The sequence below is a fragment of the Budorcas taxicolor genome, chromosome 15, assembly GCF_023091745.1.
Source record: "Budorcas taxicolor isolate Tak-1 chromosome 15, Takin1.1, whole genome shotgun sequence".
NCBI lineage: Eukaryota > Metazoa > Chordata > Mammalia > Artiodactyla > Bovidae > Budorcas > Budorcas taxicolor.
The window spans coordinates 42,811,522-42,834,668 of record NC_068924.1 but is presented as its reverse complement, the minus strand read 5'-3'; the positions used below and the strand labels follow the sequence as shown (position 1 = coordinate 42,834,668).

Genomic DNA, 23,147 nt, shown 5'->3' with positions numbered 1-23,147 from the left:
GCACACTGGAGTGGATTGCCATTTCCTTCCCCAGGGGATCTTTCCAACCCAGGGATTAAACTCACGTCTCCTGCATTGGTACATGTGTTCTTTACCACTGAGCCACCAGGGTAGCCCACGTAAGGGGTACTATGAGAATTAAATGAGTTAATTCATGTCAAGTACTTATCACAGTACCTAGCATAAGTTGAATACTCAATAAATGTTATTCATGGTAGTATTCTTCTAGAGATTAAAAATGCTGCCTTATCTGTGTACTAAGTCACTTCAGTCGTGTCTGACTCTTTGTGACTCCATGGACTGTAGCCCACCAGGCTTCTTTGTTCATGGGATTTTCCAGGGAGAACAGTGGAATGTGTTGCCATTTCCTTCTCCAGAGGATCTTCCCAACCCAGGGATTGAACCCATGTTTCTTTGGTCTCCTGCACTAGCAGGCAGGTTCTTTACCACTGGCACCAGCTGGGTGCTAAAATTATACTAAAACAAAGATTCATTTCTGCCATATTACTCAGATATATACAGTACAAATTAAGATTTAAATCTCAACATACAGTATCAATGCTATAAGCAACTAAGAGCTCAATCTCACAAAAAAAGTTCACTAACCCAATACTAAGTACTTGTCTGACTCAACAGAAGCACACTGTGACTTTTGGTATAGCTGATATATTCTGAGTATTTGATAAAGTGATCAAAATGCAGAATCATGAACAACATGCATATTACCCCATCTTCAGAAGTTATTGATCCTTGGTGGAATCATAGCTACCATAGTCTGAACTTACAATCCTAGTGTAAATTACTCTGTAAATTATCTCACACTTGTAGCTAACAAATACTAACCATTCCCACTGCATCTTGGTCAAAGGGATTCCAGTCCACATTCTCAGGATATCGTGCAAGGACCTTAGACTTGAATGTTCGTCTCAATGGTGTCTGCTCAAAATTTTCACCTGCAAGGAAAACAGAGCAAATCATCTCCACAAAGTCCCTTGAAACCACAGGGTTATGAATATCTGAGCTTGGCAGTCCAGCAAGGTACAGAAATGAAGGCAAAAGGGTTAGTATGTCAACCATCTAAGAACAGGAAAGGCATTATAGTTATTAGATTATAGATCAGTAAAGAAGCTGGAAAAGTTTAGCATGGTTAATACTGGACACTGCTAGATACCTTGGCTTTTGTTAAAAATGAAATCATTACTACAAATCCAATAGTTAATCTTATTGGGAGAAGAGGGGAGAAAACACAAGGGAAGATGAAGGATTATATCGTTGTTTCCCACCCCCCCAAAAGCAACATTTACTTTGGTAAAAGTCAACTGAAAACACGACAGAAGCATAAATTATTTTAAATTAAAAATAAAGTATGCATTTCTATGATCTCTGAAAAAATACAAGGCGGATTTTTCAGGATAAATGAGTTATTTGTCAGTTGAGAATCATTTGAAATTTCTGAATTCCTCCTTTGTTTCCTCCATCCCTTCCTAAAAACATTAAGAGTAGACAGAAATAAGGACATTAAGAAGAAAAGAGGAAGAATCAAAGAACCCACCACCTAGAAGGATAGGAATATGAAAAATCTGTTGGTCGAAAAAGGCATAAGAAAGTTAGAATCTCAAAGGGTACAAAATGCCGCCAGAGAGACTTATATAAGAGCCACCAGAATGCTATGGGTGTTTTCAAGTTTGTTTTTACCTTCAGTTGTACTTGAAATGAAAGAGCTGGCACCATCCCTGGCTTTAGAAGCCTGTATGTACTGGCATAATGCTACATGATAAATAAAATAACACAGGATTACAATAAAGCAATGTTAGTCAAACTTTTTTGACCATGACTCCAGTATGAAACAAAGTTTATATCATGAAGCAATAAACACATACATAATATGTATACATAAATTCACTTAAAAATTTCACCCAAAAAATACTTACCCTTACTACATGAGATGTCTTTTCATAATTTCTGCTCTATATCATTTAAAACCAAAATGCTACCTGCAGACCTACTAATGGCCACAATTCAGTTTGAAAAACATTACAATATAGTATAATGGGAAAAAGAGCTCAACAGATGTTAAAAGTACTATAAAGCCACTAGTGCTTTCTCTGAAAGTATACCACCAAATATTGTTTTTCCCAAAGAATGAGGGAGAAGGGGACAAATTAAATGCACCTAAATATTTCAAACATATAAATTTACTAGCAATCATGGGAAAATATGTGGGAAACATGACCAAAGACAAGTCAATTGAATTACATATCTATTTACTGAGTAATCGTGTTATACAAGGGCCTTAGGTACTGTGGAGGATAGAGATGAACCACCCATCCTCAAGAACCGTTCCATCAAACGTATATGAAACATTCTATAGGAAAAAGAACACACACAAATAACAATTTTGCAGGGAGGTTATTAGGTGGGAGGCTCCGCTTATGTGATTTATCCATTCAGAGCACACTTGCACAGGATCCTGTTCATGTGCTTCCAGTTGCCAGAATAAACTCTGCTCCAACTAAAGTTTTTCTAAGTTGGCTTAGAACCCCAGCAGGCTGGTGATGATTAAGGAAGATGCACTTCTCACCAACACAAGATTGGGATGAACCTAAAATCAGAATGTCCTTCACTTTAAATCAGCCTAGAGGCATCTTGAAAGCTTCTGGGAAAAAAAGTTTATATTAATTCTAAGGCACCTGTTTCAGAAACTAATAATCATTCCAGTCAGAAAGTTACTGCTTTTAGAATCAAAACTTTCACATCCATTTTCTGTCAGGTTCTGTCCATCACTGTCATCATAAGCCCACTTATTCATAATTTTCAACTTCTGACAAGGCCCAACCTTCTTTCTGTTAATAAAGCCAAGTTCTACAATTTCAATTTCTCTCACATCCAATCCCTTCTTTCAAACTGATTTTTCTGAAACTCGTATCTAGCAAGTTTCATTTCTCAAAATACATTTGGTAATCTTCACTGAAGAAAACTTGCAAAATCAGCAGGCAGCTGGTGATATTGGAAGCAATGCAACAAAGCTCTACAGCTATGTCAAGCAAGTCTCAGAGCTTTCACTAACACCTGCAGAGTGCAAAGAGCCCACCCATGCAAGCCTGCACTCACTGTACAAAGTAATTAAACTGCAAGCAGCTGACAAAAGATCTTGTCTACATTCTGACATTCTCAGAATGTATTTTTAAACTGCATCCAATTCTGAGAGAAGATAAACTATTTCTTCCTCATAAGCTTCTTTACTTTTAATTGTCAGTTTTCTCATTTCTTTCTTAGTAGGCTAAAAAATCCCCTCAGTAAAAACCACAAAATATCTGAACATACACAGAAGTCAGGGCGGTTAGCAATGTCCTATATGAAAGCCTTCAGAGAAAGACACTTTCCTCAGATGGCTATGAGGTACCCCCTAAGACCTGAAGAGCATTCAAAAGATGAAACAGGGGACTATTTAGGGGGAGAATTTCAAAGCAGTGAGATGAAGAATGGAGCCAAAAGTGAACATGATGAGCTGACCTGGAATGTAGACAAAGAGGAGGAGGAAAGCTATGATCACAGAAGTGGTCCTCAGATCCTCTGTCCCCACCTCTACCTCTCCACTTCCTGCTCCTTCTTTAAACAAGCTGAGTAAAGAAGTCTTGTTAAATAGTCAGGTTCTGAGTAAATGCACAGCAGACGGTGCCTCTTAGACAAAAGTCCTGCTGTGTATTAGACTGAACCAGTAGCAGAAGCATAGTATTTTCACTGCAAGGGGAAAGGCGATGTGTAAAGAACAGGTATAAGGGCCCTGAGACCAAATCATGTTCATTATAGACACTATATGAAGTGTCATAAAGTAATAGAGGAAGGAGATCACAAACCTAAGATCTTTTTACTAAAAACAACTTAATCGCTGTTCATTTACTGAGAGCTGAATTTTTCAGAGAATAAGCAACACACACATATTGCCTCAGGAACATCTAGATAGCCCTATCTCCTCAAACCTACACGTGTCACAGGTCCCTTAAATCCTGTTATTTAGACCTCTGGAAATACAAACAATACCAGGAATATGACATCACAACCACAGCTGTTCCATTGTTCTATAAACAATAACTAATTATTTGCCCAACACAAATGTCAGCGGGTCTGAACATCAAAAGGCACATTTCTAACAACAACTGAAAAATTAGTCAACTAGGTATCAATCTATCTTTGTGAATCTGCCCCCTGGAAAGTACAGTTCAGATAAAATCACAACAGATTTTCTTTAAAAGCCTGCATGCCTTACAAGGACTTCTAATAGGTTCTTTGTTTACTTGTCCTGCTTTGGCCAAGCCAGAAACAAACTGACATTTGTATTGCTATTAGCTTCTTGGTACTAGCTTGATTTGAATAACCCTGAATGAGGGATGCTGATGCTGAGAAGCTTCAAAGGAACCCCTAAACTCTGCAATGCTTTACAAATTTTTGTAGGAAGACGTCTGCATTTTTCTGGGGAGAAAACACAATTTCTTTCAGATCTCAAAGGATTTCATGACTCAAGTTAAAAAAGCACAGCTCCAAATATTTCTAATATGGGCAGAAAATGTTTTGACCACTTAAAAGTTAACCTAAATGAGCAGGTTTTCACAGAGTCTAAAATGAAATACACATACTACTAAATAACCGCTTTCCAGGTTGATAATGACCCAAATTAGGACATTATTTGTTGATTGCTTCATGTGAGCAAGTTAAAATAGAAAATACCTCAAAACTTCTGTCTGAAGTCCAGGTCATCAGAAAATGTTCAAGACCTCCACATTTATATTAAACTTATTATGTTTGTATTTTTAAGCGGTAGAGAGGATATGAAAAGGTAGGTCTACCTGAGGAAGACCCAATATAGTTAAATCTCAACCTGGTTTATGCTGAACCACCTAACTTCTCCAGATCATAGTGTTAGCTTAGATTCAAGCAAAATAAAAGTAACCATTATTTCCTGGGAAACTGTTTATAGAATCCATCTGTTATACCTACATCTTGGATTAGATACACCAAATAAAATGAGTATCTAATTTCTAAACTATAGTAGTCAGAGTTGGGATACACTAAAGGAGCTTTATATAAAATTTGAAGTTTTTGTTTTTTTTTTAAAGCTAAAAACATTTTTATATCTGGTCCCTTGGAGGACATAGGGAGGATTATATAAATATCGGTGAAACTAAAATTAAAAAAATAAATAAACAACAACAAAAAACTGACTTTGTCAAAAGAGTAATTTATATCTAGTTTGATGGAAGTTCTACTTCCAGCCATGGCAGAAAGTCTCCTATGACACCAATCTCTTACAGATAAACTATGAACTCCAGACAAAATATAAAAAACAACTACCCAAAGGGGTGTGTGTGTGTGTGTGTGTGTGTGTGTGTGTGTGTGTGTGTGTGTGAGTAGTTCAGTCTTGTCTGACTCTTTGCAACCCCATGGACCATAGCCCACCAGGCTTCTCTGTCCATGCAATTTCCCAGGCGAGAATACTGGAGTGGGTTGCCATTCCCTTCTCCAGGGCATCTTCCCATCCAGGGACCAAATCTGGGTCTCCTGCACTACAGGCAGATTCTCTACAGTCTGAGCCACTATGGAAGCCCATCCAAAGGTAACAGAGAACAAAAAACAGGCAGATTATGAAAGGAGATGGAGGGTCAACCCTGGGGAAAAGGTAATAACACTGGAAAAGAGTCCCCTTTTGGCTAGGCAGGTCCGAGTCTGTGCCATGAGAGATGGCTAAAATTCAGATAAAAATCCAGCCTTATTAGCTTGAAGAACCAGAGAACAGACTTTAAAGGCAACCACAACAGCTGAGAAGTAAGGGAGGGAAATTCCAAGGAGAGCCAGAGAGGGGTACCACTAACTGTATAAATGCTGCTCAAGTCTCTGACTGATCCCTGAACCATAAGTGCATGGAACAGACCCCAAACAGCTAAATTAGGGCTAAAAGAACTGAACTGAGATTTAAGCTGCTGCTCACTGCTGGGAAACGAACAAAATTCAATGTTCTCTGGAGGAAAGTGACAGAATTCAGAGTTTCTATAACATACCATACACAATGTCAAGGACACAATCTAAAATTGGTTAGCATATAAAGAAACAAGAAACATGACCCATTCTCAAGAGAAGAGTCAAAAGAAACTGACTTTGCATTGACCCAAATGTTTGGATTAGCAGTCAAGGATTTAAAAGAGGGGTGTTCATAATGAATGAAAAGCCAGTAAATCTCAGCAAAGAAATAGATACTATAATTAAATGGATGGGAAAAGTAGAATGGAGATGCAGAAGAGTTAGTGAACTGAAAAACAAATCAACCACAAAGTAACCAAACTGTAAAACAGAAAGAAAAAAGATTAGAAAGAAAAGGGGGGGCAAGGGAGGGAAACCAGAGATATGAGAGACAGCAAGTCTAACATAAATATAATTGGAGCCCCAAAGGAAAGAAGAGCAAATGAGGTTTAAAAGAATATTTGAAGAAATAATGATCAAAAATTTCCCTAATTTGGTAAAAGATATAAATTTACAGAGTCAAGAAGCTCAGTCAAGAATTCCAAGCAGGATAAATACCAAGAAAATGATATGAAATTAAACTCTTGAAAAAAGAAAAACTTTAAGAGAAAATCTTGAATGGAGCCAAAGAAAAAGAATGTATTACATTAAGAAGAAAAATGATTGAAATTACTACTGCTTTTTATCAGAAACAATAGTGACTATAAGACATGGAAAACATTCTACATATACTAAAAGAAAAAAAAAAAAAAGCCTTGTCAATCTAGAATTTCACAAACAAAAATCCTTCAAAATTGAAGGCAAAAATTAACACATTTCAGGTAAAACAAAGCTGAGAGAATTCACTGCTGCAGACCTGCACTTACAAGAATAAGAACAGGTTATATACTGTATGATTCCATTTATATGACATTCTTGTAATGACAAAATTAAAGAAATGAACAGATCAATAGTGGTATTCATTCATTCATCACAGAAATGAATGATCAGAAGTCAGGGATGGGTGGAGGGAGGCTACAAAAGCGCAACTCCACGAATTCTTGTGGTGACAGAACTATCCTGTATCCTGACTGTATCAGGATGTTAATATCCTGATATTAACATGTATCAATGTTAATATACTGGTTGTGACAGTATACTACAGTTTTTCAAGATGTTACCATCGGGTAAAGGAAAATAATCTCCCTGTATTATTTCTTTCAGCAGCATAACTGATTCTACAATTACCTCAAATAAAAAGTTTAATGTATTTAAAAAGCATGTTTTTAATTTTAAAAAAGTGTTTTAATGTTTTCAACAACCAGCCAAGGTTTTAAAGCCAAAGCTGCAGACAACACAAATCCAGCGTTCAAAGCTAAACCTGGGACAGAGTTCTTTGAAGACAGCTATGTTCTCCCTCTCTAAGACAGAAGCGTCATATAAACTGCCTATTCTCACCTCAACACCACCAATCCTATAAGGTCTAGTTCACATTATCTACAGCAAGAGTGATGACATTTTTTTCCCTAGGAATAGATGTATGCATGCGTGTGAGCATGCTCAGTCGCCCGCCAGGCTCCTCTGTCCATGGGATTTACCAGGCCAGAGTACTGGAGTGGGTTGCAATTTCCTTCTCCAGGGGATCTTTCTGACCCAGGGATTGAACCTGATTCTCCTGCATTGGCAGGTAGGTTCTTTACGACTGAGCCACCACAGAAGCCCTTGGGAATGGATATAATCAGATGATTATGCTATCCTTTGCATAATGACAACCTGGGATGTCCTAGAACTGATCCTGTTAGTGACACTGGTCACCAATTCAGTGCTACTCATGCTATAATCAATTTCTTTCCTGCATTAAAAAATTTCACTATATTTTTCCTGTTATAAACATTTCTGAAATTGATTGCCCAACTGAATAGTATTACTACCAACTTATACTTAGGTTTCCAGTGCATGTTGAAAACCAACTGTTGTATCTTCAATTCACTTCCTGCCCCAGCATTTCAATTTTCCTTGTCTTGTAGATAATTTCTGAACTTGTGCACAAATCAGAGATGACCTTCTGTCAACTCTAACAGGGCACAACGTAGAAAGAGAAGGAAATGCAAATTTCTAACTAAATTAACTTGTTATTACTTTTAGATGACAACTTCATTACTATCAGCACTTTTTAAATAGAGACAGCTTTAAAATGACACAGACTAACAAGCAGAGTTTTGGTATCTAAAGAAAACCATCTTACACTGCTCTCATCACTGTCTTCTTTCTTATACACACAAAGTTGAGGTAAATTCACAGCTCCTGCATGAAGTGAAGAAGACAACCACTCCTTGAAGAGACAGCCTGTACCTTGGCCCCCCATCACCAGATGACTGTGGTGCTCAGGAGACAGACACTCACAAATATCCAGAATGCAGATAATGAGCTGCCCCCCATATGGACAAGCCACAGGCCTCTTCTAAGGCACTATTAACCCAGGAAAACTGTTTACCAGGCTTTCAAAGAAAGAGCAACAGAAACCATCTGTTACCCCTATGTGTTCCCCTGAGACAAATTTCTTCACTTTCTTTCTCAATGTATTTTCCTTGTCAGACTAACTTTAGATTTGTACATATGGACACTACCCTTATTGATGCTTTGCCTCCTACTTGATATCATCAGGGCACCACACCTAGTCCAATTCATGCAATTAGTATTCTTAAAATGGCTGAACTTCTCACATACCCAATTTTAACAAGAGACTGAGATTTGAGAACCCATCTAAAGAGGACTGCTCCAAACCACAGATAAGACAGAATTTAGGTAGCAAGGCATCAGGTACAGACACTGCCTCCCTTTCAGCCCAGCTGAACACCCTGCAGGGGACGCAATGTTGAGCTAACATATTGAACTAAGATATGTAATTTGCTGGTGTTTCGTGGGGAAAGAAAAAAGCTCTCAAGTTCATGGTATTTTAGGCTAGTCTAACAAACCCAGTCCTGTGAGCTGGAAATACACATACTGTTCTAAACAGAGTGAGGGCTCCCAGAGGCTACACATGTGCATAACTGGGGTACTCTTCTCTAAAAGCTGGGCTGTCCAAAAAACCAGGCTTAGGCAAACGCCTGGACTAGAATCTCTAAGAAAGAAGTAGCAGAGGACAAATCTGAGCAATGGTTCCCATGCTCTCAATACCAAATTTTAAAATAAACAGTCTAAATTGAGTGTAAGAAACTAGGGTAGAAGGCAGGAGGAGGGTCAAGGTCCTACCTTGACTACCAGTTGTACGACCCTTAACAATTTACTGAGTTTTGTGGGTCTTACTTTCCTCAACCAAAAGATTTTTTTTTTTTTAAAGTGGAGAACTCATTGGTGATCTGTAAAGGTTTTTCTAGCTCGATCGTTCCATGACTTAATGACTACTGGGTCTGACCAAGCACAGAAATCCTACCTCTCAAATTGTGAGCATTGGTTATTCCTCTGCTGCCTCTCTTCCCCAAATCCCACTGAAACAATAGCAGAAGTAAGGAAGCATAAACCTACAGAATGAAAAATTGAAGATAATCTCCAAAAAGCTCAGAACTTGTAGCATCAGGTACTTATGGAAGTAGGGATTAAGATGGGGCTAAAAACAGAAGGAGTAATTGAAAGTCTATTTAAGAACCAGATGGCATCAACTCATGAACAGATAATACAAAACATTGTATAACTACACAATGGAACATTATTTGGCTATAAAAATAAATGAAGTACTGTTATATGCTGCAATACAAATGAACCTTGAAAACATTATGCTAAGTGAAAGAAGCCAGACACAAAAGGCCACATGTTGTGCAATTTCACATATATGAAATGCCCAGAATAGGCATATTCACAGAAACAAAAAGTAGTACCAAGGGACAGACTGCTAATAGCTATGTAGTTTCTTTTGGGGATGATGGAAATGTTCTGGAACTAGATAGTGTGATGGTTGTACAACACAGTGAATACACTAAAAACCACTAACGTCTACACTTCAGAATGGCACATGTATGTTACATGAATTATATCTCAATTAAAAAAGAAAAAAACCAGCTGGACCCCATCCTATCCCACCCCACCCCACCCCATCCCTTTCCCACTCCACCTGGCTCCTCCATTGCAGAAGAAAAAGGAAAGTTTATCCTTTACAATGAATAAATAAAACAATGAGTGGGGGGCATAATGAGTGATTGTGGTCAGAAGCTACAAACTTCCAATTATAAGGTAAGTAAGTCCTGGGGATGTAATTCACAGAGATAAGAAAGCCTCCCTCAGCGATCAATGCAAGAAAATAGAGGAAAACAACAGAATGGGAAAGACTAGAGATCTCTTCAAGAAAATTAGAGATGCCAAGGGAACATTTCATGCAAAGATGGACTCAATAAAGGACAGAAATCGTATGGACCTAGCAGAAGCAGAAGATATTAAGAAGAAGTGGCAAGAATACACAGAAGAACTGTACAAAAGAGATCTTCATGACCCGGATAATCACGATGGTGTGATCACTCACCTAGAGCCAGACATCCTGGAATGTGAAGTCAAGTGGGCCTTAGAAAGCATCACTATGAACAAAGCTAGTGGAGGTGATGGAATTCCAGTTGAGTTATTTCAAATCCTGAAAGATGATGCTGTGGAAGTGCTACACTCAATATGCCAGCAAATTTGGAATACTCAGCAGTGGCCACAGGACTGAAAAAGGTCAGTTTTCATTCCAATCCCAAAGAAAGGCAATGCCAAAGAATGCTCAAACTACCACACAACTGCACTCATCTCACACGCTAGTAAAGTAATGCTCAAAATTCTCCAAGCCAGGCTTTAGCAATACGTGAACCGTGAACTTCCAGATGTTCAAGCTGGTTTTAGAAAAGCCAGAGGAACCAGAGATCAAATTGCCAACATCCGCTGGATCATCAAAAAAACAAGAGAGTTCCAGAAAAACCTCTATTTCTGCTTTATTGACTATGTCAAAGCCTTTGACTGTGTAGATCACAATAAACTGTGGAAAATTCTGAAAGAGATAGGAATACCAGACCACCTAAGCTGTCTCTGAGAAATCTGTATGCAGATCAGGAAGCAACAGTTAGAACTGGACATGGAACAACAGACTGGTTCCAAATAGGAAAAGGAGTACGTCAAGGTTGTATATTGTCACCCTGCTTATTTAACTTATACGCAGAGTACATCATGTGAAACGCTGGACTGGAAGAAACACAAGCTGGAATCAAGATTGCTGGGAGAAATATCAATAACCTCAGATGTGCAGATGACACCACCCTTGTGGCAGAAAGTGAAGAGGAAATAAAAAGCCTCTTGATGAAAGTGAAAGAGGAGAGTGAAAAAGCTGGCTTAAAGCTCAACATTCAGAAAACAAAGATCATGGCATCTGTTCCCATCACTTCATGGGAAATAGATGGGGAAACAGTGGAAACAGTATCAGTTTTGGGGGGCTCCAAAATCACTGCAGATGGTGATTGCAGCCATGAAATTAAAAGACACTTACTCCTTGGAAGGAAAGTTATGGCCAACCTAGGTAGCATATTTAAAAGCAGAGACATTACTTTGCCAACAAAGGTCCTTCTAGTCAAGGCTATGGTTTTTCCAGTGGTCATGTATGGATGTGAGAGCTGGACTGTCAAGAAAGCTGAGTGCCAAAGAATTGATGCTTTTGAACTGTGGTGTTGGAGAAGACTCTTGAAGAGTCCCTTGGACTGCAAGGAGATCCAACCAGGAGATCAGTCCTGGGTGTTCATTGGAAGGACTGATGCTGAAGCTGAAACTCCAATACTTTGGCCACCTCACGCGAAAAGCTGACTCATTGGAAAAGACCCTGATACTGGGAAGGATTGGGGGCAGGAGGAAAAGGGGACGACAGAGGATGAGATGGCTGGATGGCATCACCAACTCGATGGACATGAGTTTGGGTAAACTCAGGGAGTTGGTGATGGGCAGGGAGGCCTGGCATGCTGCGATTCATGGGGTCGCAAGGAATCGGACACGACTGAATGACTGAGCTGAACCATAGTTAACATTTCAGTTCAGTCACTCAATTGTGTCTGACTTTTTGCAACCCCATGGACTGTTTACATCCCACTTGGCAGGTAAACCCATGCACCATAACTACTGAGCCTGTGCTCTAGAGCCTGGAAGCTTCAAATACTGAGTGCACGTGCCACAACTACTGAAGCCCACATGCTCTAGAGCCCGTGCTTGGCAACAAGAGAAACCACCACAATGAGAAGCCCATATCACCCACAATCAGAAAGTAGCCCCTGCTCTCCACAACCAGAGAAAGCCTGTGCAGCAATGAACCAGCAGAGCCAAAGATAAACGAATAAATAAAATTATTTTAAAAAATAAAAATAGGGAAATAGAAAATTTACATACTGAACATTGAGACCCCCAGAGCTCTTCCCTTGTCCTCTCTTCAAGAAACCCTTGGCTCTCAAGAAAACTGGCAGCAAGGATTATGACTTCAAGGCGGAGATCTAAGGAGCCTTTTACGTGAACCTGACCATCACAAGAAAAAAGACCCAGAGATACTGGTGGCCCAGGAAAAAAACTATGTAGCCAAATCAATTCTGTAGTTAACCTCTCAGTAACCAAACCCCACCTACGAACACAGAGCTTCCTAATCAGCTTCCTGGTGCATTATTCTTAGATGTGAATGCATAGCCAGAGATCATGAGGCATTTGGGGAAAGACTACAATTAAAGAAAGACATCAAGGGCTTACCTCGTGGCTCAGATGGTAAAGAATCCACCTGGAATGCAGAAGACCTGGGTTTGATCCCTGCATTGGGAAGATTCCCTGGAGGAGGGATAGCAACCCACTCCAGTATTCTTGCCCAGAGAATCCCCACGGACAGAGAAGCCTGGCCGACTATAGAGTCCATGGATGGCAAAGAGTCGGACATGACTGAGCCACTAAGCACAGCACACCCAATCGATCAATTAATGTAACTCTGAGGAAACAGAAACCTATACAGAAAAAGAAGTTTCAAAAATACTATTCATCAGGCTTGGAGGCAAGAGTACCCCAGTAACAATGAGCACAACTAATACCGAGATCTTGGTTTCTAATATTATTCTCCAATAAAATGACTTAAGGCTACTTAGAGAAACAGCTGGTTCTTTAACTGAGCAGGAAGTATAAAGGAGGAGCCTGGAACATCTTGTAGTGCCAAAAAGTAAGAAGTATTCAAAAAAGTCCCACAATGATTCAGGCACATCAGACACAAGAGCCCACTGAACCATCTTCCAAGGGCCAAAGCTAGAATAATTTGAACAACAAAATAAATAAGCTGAGGGAAATTCCTGGCGTGCTAATAATTAGGACACCACGCTTTCAGTGCTGAGGGCCAGGGTTTGATCCCTGGTCTGGGAACTAGAATCCTGCCAGCTGCTCAGCATGGCCAACAATAATAGTAATAATAAAGAAGTTGAATTATAACCCAAGGAATAAAATCAATATCCATGAGTGATGAGTGATACTAATATAAATAAGTCATTAAATAAATAGAGGGAGAATAGACAAATCTCATGTGCAGAAAAATTCCAAATAATTTATGTGAATAAATACTCTGCTCTCAAAGCGGTGGAAAATAACTCCCCACTCCTTAAGTATGGGCTGCTCATAGGAAAAATCTGACAAACACTACGTGACAAATCTGATAAACATTGGAAAAATCTGATAAATGCTACCCGGAGATCAAGATAAACGTCAACAATGGTAAGTCATGTTCAGAATATGTGTGGACTCCTGATATACATAACTCTGTAATATTCCTCTCAAAACACCATAATCCCAGTCTAATCAAGAAGAAAAATATCACATACACCCTAATTGAGGGACATTCTACAAAACAGTTGACCAATATTTTTAAAAACTGCTGAAGTCATCTAAAAGAAAATAAGCCAGTTGAATGATTTAGCTAAAAGCAGCCTAAGCAAACATAGCTCCTATTTATAATATGGTATCCTGAACGGCAATACTGGAACAGAAGGAGAATTATGCAAAAACTAAGAAAATATGAATGAAGTATCTAGTCAGTCCAGGAAGTCTAATATCCAAATAACAGAATCCCATAAAGAGAAAATTAAGGGGAAGATCAAAAAAATAATTCAACAAAATCTTCCAGAAATTAAGTGCCATGAATTCCCAAATTTGAAAGTGCACTTCAAAGACCTAGCAGAGTGGATGAAAACAGATCCACACTTTAATTAATAATGTGTCAATACTGGCTCACTAACTGTGACAAATGAGTATAATGATATTACTATTAGGGGGCAATTGCGTGTGAGGCATACAGGAACTTCCTGTACTATCTTCACAACTTTTCTGTAAGTTTAAATCTATTCTAAAATAATAAGTTTATTTTAAAGATTTTAAAAATTATATTCCATTTAAACAAAATGTCCAGAATAAGCAAATCTACAAAGACAGAAAGTAGATTTGTAGTTGCCTACATTGGGGGGATATGAACTTCATGGTATGTAAATTATATCTCAATAAAGTTGCTTAAAAAAAGAGAGACAACAGCAAGCTTTGTGGAAATTTAGAAGGTTCTCTGCCAAAACTAAATTAACCAAGAAAGATGTATATATGAGATACAGGAAACTGAATCTATCACAGAAAAGTGTCACAAGTACAACTTCACAATAAAGTAAAAGGACAATCTAAGGTATTAATATTATCTGTGCAATAGGCAAGCCAAGATTTCAAATGAAACAGATTGACAAAGCTAAAGCAAGGATCCACAGTTTGTATCAGATTCTCAAAGGGATCTGGGAACCAACAACTACCTTAAGTTAAAGTATTCATCACAGGTCTCACTCGAGACAAACCACAACAAACTCCTATAACAAAAAGAATCTTTCAGATGCTGCAAATCTCAAAGAGAAGAAATACAGAGTTCAGTTCAGTTCAGTTCAGTCGCTCAGTCGTGTCTGACTCTTTGCGACCCCATGAACCACAGTACGCCAGGACTCTCTGTCCGTCACCAACTCCCGGAGTCCACCCAAACCCATGTCCATTGTGTCAGTGATGCCATCCAGCCATCTCATCCTCTGTCGTCCCCTTCTCCTCCTGCCCTCAATCTTTCCCAGCATCAGAGTCTTTTCATATGAGTCAGCTCTCCACATCAGGTGGCCAAAGTATTGGAGTTTCAGATTCACCATCAGTCCCTCCAATGAAAACCAGGACTGATTCTCCTTTAGGATGGACTGGTTGGATCTCCCTGCAGTCCAAGGGACTCTCAAGAATCTTCTTCAACAGAGAGTAATAAAGATTAATATAGTTTTCCTAATTAATTATGATCATGTAGAAATAAAAAAGGAAACCGAGGCACACTTAAAGCACTCAAGAAGCCTTATGAATGTCACTTCAGATGAAACTTGGTACCTGACTACAGAGCTTAAGACATCCTGAAGATAGTGGTATTTTATTTAACTTTGTGATTTCTGTCCCACCAATCTCAAAAAATAAAATGACATATGATAAGAAAAATCATATAAAAAATTTAAATCAGAAAAAAGAACATAAAAGCAAAGAAACAGATGTTCTTAAGTACTTATAACTTTCCCATAAATTGCAAAAAATTATAGTTTGCTTACTTTATTTTCTCTTGAAGTGTAGGCATGACAACATACTCCAGTGTTCTCACTTAGAGAATCCCCATGGACAAGGGAGCCTGGTGGGCTGCAGTCCGTGGTGTCGCAGAGGGTTGGACACGACTGAGCGACTAAGCACACAGAGTTGATTTACGTTTCAGGTACACACCGAAGTGACTGTTTATATATACGTGTGTGTGCATACGTGCGTGTATTCTTCCGATTCTTCTCCATCATAGGTTACTACAAGATACTGAACACTACTCCCTGTGCCATACAGCGTGTTCTTGCTGTTTATCTATTTTATATGTAGTAGTGTGTATCTATTAACCCCAAATCCCCAATTTATCCCTCCCCCCACATTTTCCCCTTTGGTAGCCATAAGTTTGTTTTCTATGTCTAAGAGGCCATTTCTATTTTGTAAATAAGCTCATTTGTATGTTTTCTAGATTCCACATTTAAATGATATATAATATTTGATATTTGTCTTTCCCTGTCTGACTTACTTTACTTAGTATGATCGTCTCTACGTCTATCCATGTTGCTGCAGTTCAATTCAGTTCAGTCACTCAGTTGTGTCTGACTCTTTGCGACCCCATGAACTGCAGCACGCCAGGCTTCCTTGTCCTTCACCATCTCTGGAACTTGTTCAAACTCACGTCCATCAAGTCAGTGGTGCCATCCAACCACCGCATCCTCTGTCCTCCCCTTCTCCTCCTGCCTTCAATCTTTCCTAGCATCAGGGTCTTTTCCAATGAGTCAGTTCTTCACATCGGGTGGCCAAAGTATTGGAGCTTTAGCTTCAGCATCAGTCCTTCCAATGAATATTCAGGACTGATTTCCTTCAGGATGGACTGGATGGATCTCCTTGCTGTTCAAGGGACTCTCAAGAGTCTTCTCCAACACCACACTTCAAAAGCATCAATTCTTCAGTGCTCAGCTTTCTTTATAGTCCAACTCTCACATCCATACATGACTACTGGAAAAACAATAGCTTTGACTAGACAGACATTTGTAGTCAAAGTAATGTCTCTGCTTTTTAATATGCTGTCTAGGTTGGTCATAGCTTTTCTTCCAAGGAGCAAGCATCTTTTAATTTCATGGCTCCAATCACCATCTGCAGTGATTTTGGAGCCCAAGTCTGTCACTGTTTCCACTGTTTACCCATCTATTTGCCATGAAGTGATGGAACCAGGTGCCATGATCTTAGTTTCCTGACCATGTTGCTGCAAAGGGCTTCAATTCATTCTTTTCATGGCTGAGTACTATTCCATTGTGTATATATGCCACATCTTTGTCCATTCACTTCTCAAGAGACATTTAGGTTGCTTCCATGTCTTGGCTACTGTAAATAATGCTGCTGTAAACATTGAGGTGAATTACAATGTATTTTTAAGTAATTCAACACAAAAACAATTATGGAAAGAAATACACAAAATATTAAACATGCCTAAGTTACTTCTGGACTCCCCTTGTGGCTCATCTGGTAAAGAATCCACCTGCAATGCGGGAGACCTGGGTTCAATCCCTGGTTTGGGAAGATCCCCTGGAGAAGGGAAAGACTACCCACTCCAGTATTCTGGCCTGGAGAATTCCATGGACTTTATAGTCCATGGGGTCAAAAAGTGTCAGACACACTGAGAGACTTTCACTTTCAAGTTACTTTTAAAAGGCTGGACTATGGGTGATTGCTATTTTTTCTTTACGCTTTTATCTACTTTCTAAATTTCCTACTTTGAGCATGTATGATCCCAAGATAAAGAGATTATAGTAAAAAAAATATGCATAATAGCACATTTCTCTCCAGTTGGTAAGAGACTCTTTTCAACTTGGATTTATAATAACTAACTTATTCCTAATTTCTATATTGCAAAACTTACATGTCTTAATAATATTAAAGTACAGGATTAAAATAAAAACTCGGGATTCACCTGGTGGTTCAGTGGTTAAGACTCAATGCTCCCAAGGCAGGGGGCCTGGGTTCAATCCCTGGTCAGGGAACCAGATCCCATATGCCACTACTAAGACCCGGCACAGCTAAATAAATAAAAAAAATTAAAAAACAAAGAGAAACTCTTCCTATTTACATATACCAATTTAAGGGTAAATATTAGAAGACTAATATATCATGTTCCGTTCAGTTCAGTTGCTCAGTCATTTCTGACTCTTTGTGACCCCATGAATTGCAGCAAGCCAGGCCTCCCTGTCCATCATCAACTCCCAGAGTTTACTCAAACTCATGTCCATTGAGTCGGTGATGCCATCCAGCCATCTCATCCTCTGTCGTCCCCTTCTCCTCCTGCCCCCAATCCCTCCCAGCATCAGAGTCTTTTCCAATGAGTCAACTCTTCACATGAGGTGGCCAAAGTATTGGGCTTTCAGCTTCAGCATCAATTCTTCCAAAGAACACCCAGGACTGATCTCCTTTAGAATGGACTGGTGGGATCTCCTTGCAGTCCAAGGGACTCTCAAGAGTCTTCTCCAACACCACAGTTCAAAAGCATCAATTCTTCGGCGCTCAGCTTTCTTGACAGTCCAACTCTCACATCCATACATGACCACTGGAAAAACCATAGCCTTGACTAGAAGGACCTTTGTTGACAAAGTAATGTCTCTGCTTTTAAATATGGTATCTAGGTTGGTCATAACTTTCCTTCCAAGGAGTAAGTGTCTTTTAATTTCATGGCTGCAGTCACCATCTGCAGTGATTTTGGAGCCCAAAAAATAAAGTCTGACACTGTTTCCACTGTTTCCCCATCTATTTCCAATGAAGTGATTTCTTTTAAACCAAAGAAACATGTATTAATATAGTTCCACAATATTAACACAGTATTTGAAAACTGAAATGAATAAAACTTAAAATTTAACTCAACACCAAAACAATTGTAGGAGTCCTGACTCATCACCTACAAAAGGGACTTGCATAGCTATATTACTCACTGACAGCAAAAGGGAGAAGAAACATCACTTCCTGCCTTGTTACTAAAATTCCTCTCAGGAGGAAAAAGTATTTGAAATCCATGACCCAATACTACCTTACAGTGAAAACTCTACCAAGACTCTAAATTCAGTTTCCAACTAGACTCAGCATGGTTCTCCCTTCCCAGATGACCCCAAGTGAACAAAGCATGAACTACAGCATACCAGGCTTCCCTGTCCTTCATCATCTCCTGGGGCTGGTCAGATTCGTTTCCACTAAGTCGGTGATATCATCCAGCCATCTCATCCTCTGTTGTCCCCTTCTCCTTTTGCCTTCAATCTTTCTCAGCAACAGGGTCTTTTCCAATGAGTCAGCTCTTCGAATCTGGTGGCCAAGTATTGGAGCTTCAGCTTCAGCATCAGTCCTTCCAGTGAATATTCAGGGTTGATTTCCTTTAAGATTGACTGATCTGATCTCCCTGCAGTCCCAGGAACTCTCAAGAGTCTTCTCCATCACCACAATTTGAAATCATCAATTCTTCGGCATTCAGCCATCTTTACAGTTCAATTCTTACATCTGAACATGACCCCTGGAAAAACCATAGCTTTGACTATACAGACTTGTTGGCAAGATGATGTCTCTGGTTTTTAATATGCTGTCTAGGTTTTTGTCATAGCTTTCCTACCAAGGTGCAAGCGTCTTTTAATTTTATGACTGCAGTCACCATCCACAGTAATTTTGAAACCCAAAAAAATAAAATCTGCCACTGCTTCTACTTTTTCCCCTTCTATTTGTCATGAAGTGATGGGACCAGATGCCATGATCTTAGTTTTTTGAATGTTGAGTTTTCAGCCAGCTTCTTCACTCTCCTCTATCACCTTCATTAAGAGGCTCTTTACTTCCTCTTCACTTTCTGCCATTAGGGTGGTATCATTTGCATATCTGAAGTTGTTGATATTTCTCTCCTGGCAATCTTGATTCCAGCTGTGATTCATCCAGCCCAGAATTTCTCATGATGTATTCTCCATCGAAGTTTAAAAAGCAGGGTGACAATTTATCACCTTGCTGTACTCCTTTCCCAATTTTGAACCAGTCCTTTGTTTCATGTTTGGTTCTAACTGTTGCTTCTTGATCTACATACAGGATTCTCAGGAGACAGGTAATGTGTTCAGGTATTCCCATCTCTTTAAGAATTTTCCACTGTTTGTCATGATCCACACAGTCAAAAGCTTTTAGCCCAGTCAATGAAGCAGAAGTAGATGTTTTTCTAGAATTCCCTTGCTTTCTCTATGATCCACCAAATGTTGGCAATTTAGTCTCTGGTGTCTCTTCTCCCCTTCTTTTTTTTTTTTTCTTTTTCTTTTTCTTTTAATTGGAAGCTAATTACTTTATAATATTGTGGTGGTTTTGCCATACATTCACATGGATCAGCCATGGGTGTACATGTGTTCCCCATCATGACCCTCCTCTGCCTTTTCTAAACCCATTTTGTACATCTGGAATTTCTGTCACATACTGCTGAAGTCTAGCTTGAAGTATTTTGAGCATAACCTTACTAGCATTCGAAATGAGTGCAACTGTACAGCAGTCTGAATATTCTTTGGCACTGTCCTTCCTTGGCAATGTCCTTCTTTGGCACTGTCGTTTTCCAGTCCTGTGGCCACTGTTGAGTTTTCCAAATTCGCTAACATATTGAATGTAGTACTTTAACAGCATCATCTTTTAGGATTTGAAATAGCTCAGCTGGAATTCCATGACCTCCACTAACTTTGTTCATAGTAACACTTCCTAAAGCCCACTTCACACTCCACAATATCTGACTCTATGTGAGTGACCACACTACTGTGGTTATCCAGGTCATTAAGACCTTTTTTGTATAGTTTTTCTGTGTTCTTTTCACCTCTTCTTAATCTCTTCTGCCTCTGTTAGGTCCTTACCGTTTCTGTCCTTTATTGTGCCTATCCTTGCATGAAATGTCCCCTTGATATTTCAAATTTTCTTGAAGTAATCTCTAGTCTTTCCCATTCTATTGTTTTCCTCTACTTCTTTGCATTGTTCATTGAAGAAGGCCTTCTTATCTCTCCTTGCTATTCTCTGGAATTCAGCATTCAGCTGGGTATATCTTTACCTTTCTCCCTTGCTTTTCACTTTCCTCAGCTATTTGTAAAGCCTCCTCAGACAACCACTTTGCCTTCTTGCATTTCTTTTTCTTGGGGATGATTTTGGTCACTGCTTCCTTTACAATGTTATGAACCTTTGTCCATAGTTCTTCAGGCACTCTATCTACCATATATAACCCCTTGAATCTATTCATCACCTCCACTGTACAACCGTAAGGAATTTGATTTACATCTAGTGGTCTGAATGGCCTAGTGGTTTTCCCTACTTTCTTCTTTCCCTACTTTCTTAAGCCTGAATTTTGCAGTAAGGACAGAGTTTTCTATATATCTTTTTAAGTGAAAAGCACTCCTCTTCAAAAGGTCAATTACATGAACCCACATTTTTCATAATTATCTACACATTGCTGCTACTGCTAAGTCACTTCAGTCGTGTCCGACTCTGTGCAACCCCATAGACGGCAGCCCACCAGGCTCCTCCATCCATGGGATTACTTCTGCATATTTCCTACTTGCTTGGCAAGATATGGAATGAGAAACCTTGAAGAAGAAAAAGGAAAAAACATATATACCACCTGAAATCCACTGAAAACACTTTCATATTGTATATTAGTTCATTAAGCTTCACCACAACCCTCAGAGGGCTTTTACAGATAAGGAAACTGGCTCAGAAACAGTAAGTCACCAATGAGTATAAGGCAAAATGGGGTTAGAAACCCCTCCAGACATCCCATCCAATGTTCTTTACACCTACTGCATGAGCGGATGTCTCTTAAAACCTTAGAATTTAGAGCTGTTACGAAGTACATCACGATGTTAAGAGTAAGCAATCTTCATCAGAAGGTTAAAAAGCCATTAAAACCTCAAGTTCGACACTGTGATACAAAGCAGTATCCTCAACCCACAGGTCATAAGAGGGGTTCCTCCCCAACTAAAGCAACCCAAGTCCCCTGGATCCTTTCACTGCTCCAAGCACCATCAATCTTCAAGTTGCAGTTACGACAAAGATGGCCCCTCAGAGTCTTCTCTTGGCACTAGAGATCCAGAGAGAGTAAAAGATGAGGTTAAACTGGGGGCCCAACCTGCCAGTAACTGAGTTTAGTAAGAGTAACATGAACACATAAAGATGAGGTTAAACTGGGGGCCCAACCTGCCAGTAACTGAGTTTAGTAAGAGTAACATGAACACATGAAACTAGGGCCTTCTATCGTCCTTGGAAGAAAACCAAGACTAAAAGCCACCACTGTTGCTGAAGCTTTAGATGAAAAGCTTCTTAGAAAGAGCCCAAGAAGCCAACGTTATTTCATTTTTTTCCCTCTCCGCCTTCTCAACGTCCATTGTCTTCTGTATCTCTCGTGGTCTCTTATCTGAACAGACTATGAAAATGAATCAGTTCCACTTATATCAACAACCCTACAAACACTGACCCTACTTCTCCTAGAAAATTACAGGTCTGCTAAAATGAGGACCCTAGCAGAATGACTAACAGAGTAGTAATTTTCCTGCAAGAGTTATTTATAGAAGCAATAGTGGCAGCTGATAGTGAGAGGGTAACCCCAGGGGTCTCCAAAGGGAGGAAATAGGCTGCAAGTGTCAGACATTTTATCTCTCTTAAGGGGCAGGAGGAAACAAACCAGCAATATTTTTTCCCTTCTCTATACAAATTTAAAAGGAGGTTTCTCTTAAAATACTGTGTTGCCATAATGACACTCGGTTTCACCTGAAGTCAACTATTCTCAAACCTTGAGTTAACCAATGCATTTTTCTTATGGAAATGTTTGTCTTAAGCTATGTTAATTACCCCAAACTCTGTCTTCAAGTCCGTTCTGCCTAATGGCTCAGAACTTACTTGACAAACCAGTATGTTATACTCAGATATTGTCCCCCTAATCTATGTAAACGAAATTATTTGTATGGTAATCTGCCCTTCTACAAGATTCAAGTCAATCGTTTTATGGTCCGGGATGAATCGTCTGGTGCCAAGATTATCCCAAAATACATCTTATGGATGAGGGGCCTGGTGCCATTCTGAGTTTCAAGACATTCCTTTCTTTCACTAACAGACTGCTGCTACTGCTGCTGCTAAGTCGCTTCAGTCGTGTCCTACTCTGTGCGACCCCACAGACGGCAGCCCACCAGGCTCCCCCGTCCCTGGGATTCTCCAGGTAAGAACACTGAAGTGGGTTGCCATTTCCTTCTCCAACGCATGAAAGTGAAAAGTGAAAGTTAAGTCACTCACTGGTGTCCAACTCTTAGCGACTCCATGGACTGCAGCCTTCCAGGCTCCTCCGTCCATGGGATTTTCCAGGAAAGAGTACTGGAGTGGGGTGCCATTGCCTTCTCCTAACAGACTGCTAGTGACTATATAACATCCAGCTGAAGAATAGCAGAGGGGTACTCTTTCTGCCCCCTTCTGATGCCTATGTCAGAAGCTTTCCCTATCTCCTTTATACTTTAATAAAACTTTATTACACAAAAGCTCTGAGCGATCAAGCCTCGTCTCTGGCC

At 39.5% G+C, this 23,147-nt stretch overlaps 1 protein-coding gene across 3 annotated transcripts in view; it reads right to left on the bottom strand.

Moving 5' to 3' along the window:
• DENND5A (DENN domain containing 5A) overlaps positions 1 to 23,147 on the bottom strand; it is a 94,076-nt gene that overhangs the window by 48,982 nt on the left and 21,947 nt on the right. For 2 of the 3 annotated variants that reach the window (XM_052652354.1, XM_052652356.1), the window contains exons 2-3: positions 1,696 to 1,767; positions 844 to 953 (exon numbers count right to left, since the gene is read on the bottom strand). In XM_052652354.1, the coding sequence (XP_052508314.1) occupies positions 844 to 953; positions 1,696 to 1,767 (182 nt within the window). The remainder of the gene's footprint in view (positions 1 to 843; positions 954 to 1,695; positions 1,768 to 23,147) is intronic. The other variant, XM_052652355.1, reaches the window with a different exon arrangement.